The sequence below is a fragment of the Camelina sativa genome, chromosome 5 (assembly GCF_000633955.1).
Source record: "Camelina sativa cultivar DH55 chromosome 5, Cs, whole genome shotgun sequence".
Classification (NCBI taxonomy): domain Eukaryota; kingdom Viridiplantae; phylum Streptophyta; class Magnoliopsida; order Brassicales; family Brassicaceae; genus Camelina; species Camelina sativa.
In genome coordinates, this window is record NC_025689.1 from 18,223,738 (window position 1) to 18,226,791 (window position 3,054).

At 37.5% G+C, this 3,054-nt stretch overlaps 1 protein-coding gene across 1 annotated transcript in view; it reads right to left on the reverse strand.

Annotated features, from left to right (window-relative positions):
- Window positions 1–354, reverse strand: part of LOC104789363 (WAT1-related protein At3g02690, chloroplastic-like) — a 4,594-nt gene extending 4,240 nt beyond the window's left edge. Inside the window, exons 1-2 of the mRNA XM_010515074.2 lie at window positions 236–354; window positions 10–61 (exon numbers count right to left, since the gene is read on the reverse strand). Coding sequence (XP_010513376.1) covers window positions 10–61; window positions 236–354 — 171 coding nt within the window. The remainder of the gene's footprint in view (window positions 1–9; window positions 62–235) is intronic.

A 3,054-nucleotide genomic window follows, 5' to 3' on the forward strand; every position in this document is an offset into this window, starting at 1 on the left:
AAAAAAAACCTTTCTCTGTCTCGTTTTGTTTCTGAAACCAATCGCAAAACAAGTGACAAAGCTTTAATATGCTACCCACATGGTTGAGAAAATGAATATCCCTGCATCTTCACTTAAAAATCCTCCAGGGTCCTATATTCGGGTTGATTTGAAGTGAACTTTGAGACGGTTTCTTAGCCATACCGACTCCAACCGAAAGATGCTTGGCATATGTAACAAGTGTAAGAAGCCAAACCATGGACTGATGACCCTAATAGAGAATCTCAAAGGAAGCTGGTCGTTTTTATTTTCACCAGCAGACCCTCTATTCCTTATGAATTGATAACGTGGATAACAATGTCTCTTAGCCTCCATATTTTCATGCTCTAACCTGTGACATTGCTTATATCCTTTTACCATCATAAACCATCGCCAATACCCAATGACTACCAAACTATTTTCTAGCAAGAACTTCACTCTGCTCAGGTTATATCCCTTAAAGTCCCTGTTTTTAAACTTAAATCTCCAAGACTTGGATACTTCAGTTTTTTCACCACTCGCTGAATCCTCTTAACAACGCTCACCACAGTTTTGCTGCTGTCCAACACTGAATTCACTTTGGTAAGTTCCATTTTGTTCAAATTATCAGATTCAAAGTGTATAGACGAGTCTTCCATTTTAACAAGTTGATCTATGCTTGGATACCTCCCTGCAACAAGTCTTGCTCTCACTTCCAAGCTTGTAAATAAACAATCTCCTGCTGCATAAGAGATTCTTCCATTTGTCACTATGTTCCCAGATAGAACATTCATAAGGCACTGTAAAAAACCATCTCATCCATAAGAAATCCCACGAGAGCTCTAGATTGTCGAAGTATGACACTACCAACTCTGGAACTGAGTATAAGAGCTTAGATCTCCATTTCTGCTTTATTTGGAACTACACGTCGCCAAATGTAAAATTTTTGCAAGTCTTGAAAAATTTGTCTCGGCCACACTCTACTCCACACAGCCTTGATATTTGTATTTGTCTCAGCAATCTCTCAGACTCAAATGCAGTCCCCTTCGCAGTGGATTCAGCTTGAACACTGAAACTTATGAAGCTATTTTTTCCTCTTTGCTTGAGCACCTTATCTGATATACTCTGAAGTTTAATAGGCAAGCACACATGATGAACCAAGCTAGATTCCAACACTGAATCCGTCGAATGATTCTTGGATCAGTTGGCTCTGGCTAATCAACGAATCTGTTTTAGACGCTTCTACGCTGAATCCAAACACTGCCCCCACATCCGAGAAATGATAACAATCACAAGACTTTGCAACTTTTACCAAATCATTATTAACCTCATTCACTAGCAAATGTGAATCACTGAGACAATGCTCTTCAGTTTCACCAGTCTCTCTAATTCACAACCAATTGAATTCAACAACGACCTATCACTCGATATCTCAATCCTAATTTCTTCCACCATCGAATTAGAGAGATGATCTTCACTATATTAATCATGAGAATACCTGAATTCTTGTGTTGCTGTAGATAATGATTGGGAGTTTCTGGCTCTTCGCAAAAGACACACAGCCCTTTCAACCTTCTCTCATCAATCTCTTCACACAAGATTCTCTGTCGAAGCTTGTATTTGCGTTTAGTCAACGATGAAGCTCTAAGAATATCTCTATATCAGCTTTGATTTCATAAATCGGCTTCGGATCTGGACGATTATAATCCCGTCCGTGAACCTGAAAACTGCGGCGAGGCATCGACGTGAAGATTCTCCTCCTTCGCTCGTTGATCGGTTCGGTTTGCTCAAATTATTTATACTTTTGAACCAAACAAATAAATAATATTTACGCATTGTCCCAAATTTGTAAAAAACCGACCCCATCTGATCAGAATTCGTAACTTTTATTTTTGTTATGGTAAACCCTGAGAGGGACGCTCATCCAAAATTTTCAATCCAACAACACTGCCTTCTAGAGATTAGAAGATCCCATAGACCATCCAACGTAAACCTTCGAATTCGGATCCGAGGGTGATGGTTCTGTCTGAAAACCCTAAGGTGGGGACTAGAATTGAAATTAAAGTTGGCATTGAAGGAGAGAAATTGTGTAATTCGAGTCCAAAGCGCCTTCAACATCGAGCACATTCTTCTCTTTTTACCCAATTTCTCTCCGTCAAGTCCAACAAATTTGGTATCTACATCAAAAAAAGGATGACTCGTATGTTTTCTTCTAAACTTGTGTCGGCTCATACACTGACTAACTGAACTTAACTTCCATAGTTCCATGTTCGGTTCGGTTCTGTTTCTTCATCTCGTAACATTTTTAAGATTTACTAGCAGTGTAGAATGGTTGGTTTAAGGATGACACACCATTCCTTTTTTTTTTTGTTCTTAACTATATATCTGATACCATCATATGTGTTGCTGGTCTTTCTGAAGCTTTATGATCAGTATAAGATGCTTTTTGATTTTTTGGAAAGCAACTGACTGAAGAGTTTGGTGTTACAAGTGGTTTTAGCTAATCTTTGCCTCTAGTGTATTCTTATGAGAAGGAAATAAGACTTATGGCTTTTTCCGTATATATACACAGACAAGATTGCTTCTTTCAGGAAATTGATATCTGGAGTTTTCAGGAGAAATTGGAAGTTTATTGTCGTTCAAAAGTGTTTCAATTTGTTTATTTTGTATGGAGAGTAGGAGATGTCAACATGAACAGACTAGGAGGTAAAAGTTGTCTTCCTTGCTGTCACCAGATAAAACGAAATCATATAGTGATAGTCTAGAAAACATTGGTTGAAAAGATACTAGATCATTTGTAGTAACCTAGTAATGCTAAGTTAATTACTAAAATTGTGTCTTTTTTAAGACAAATTTAACACTTCAGGATTAGTATAGTATATTTCTAGTTTCCAAGTGTCTATTTGGGTTTGAATTCCTCTCTTGGTAGTTAAAGAATAGAGAAATCAAACTCTCCACAACTGGTCTGTGTTTGATCCTAGCATTCAGCAAGATGTTGTCGCTAATAGTTTTAGTTATCTTCTTGTATTTGGCTTCTTTTTTTTTTTTTTTTTTTTT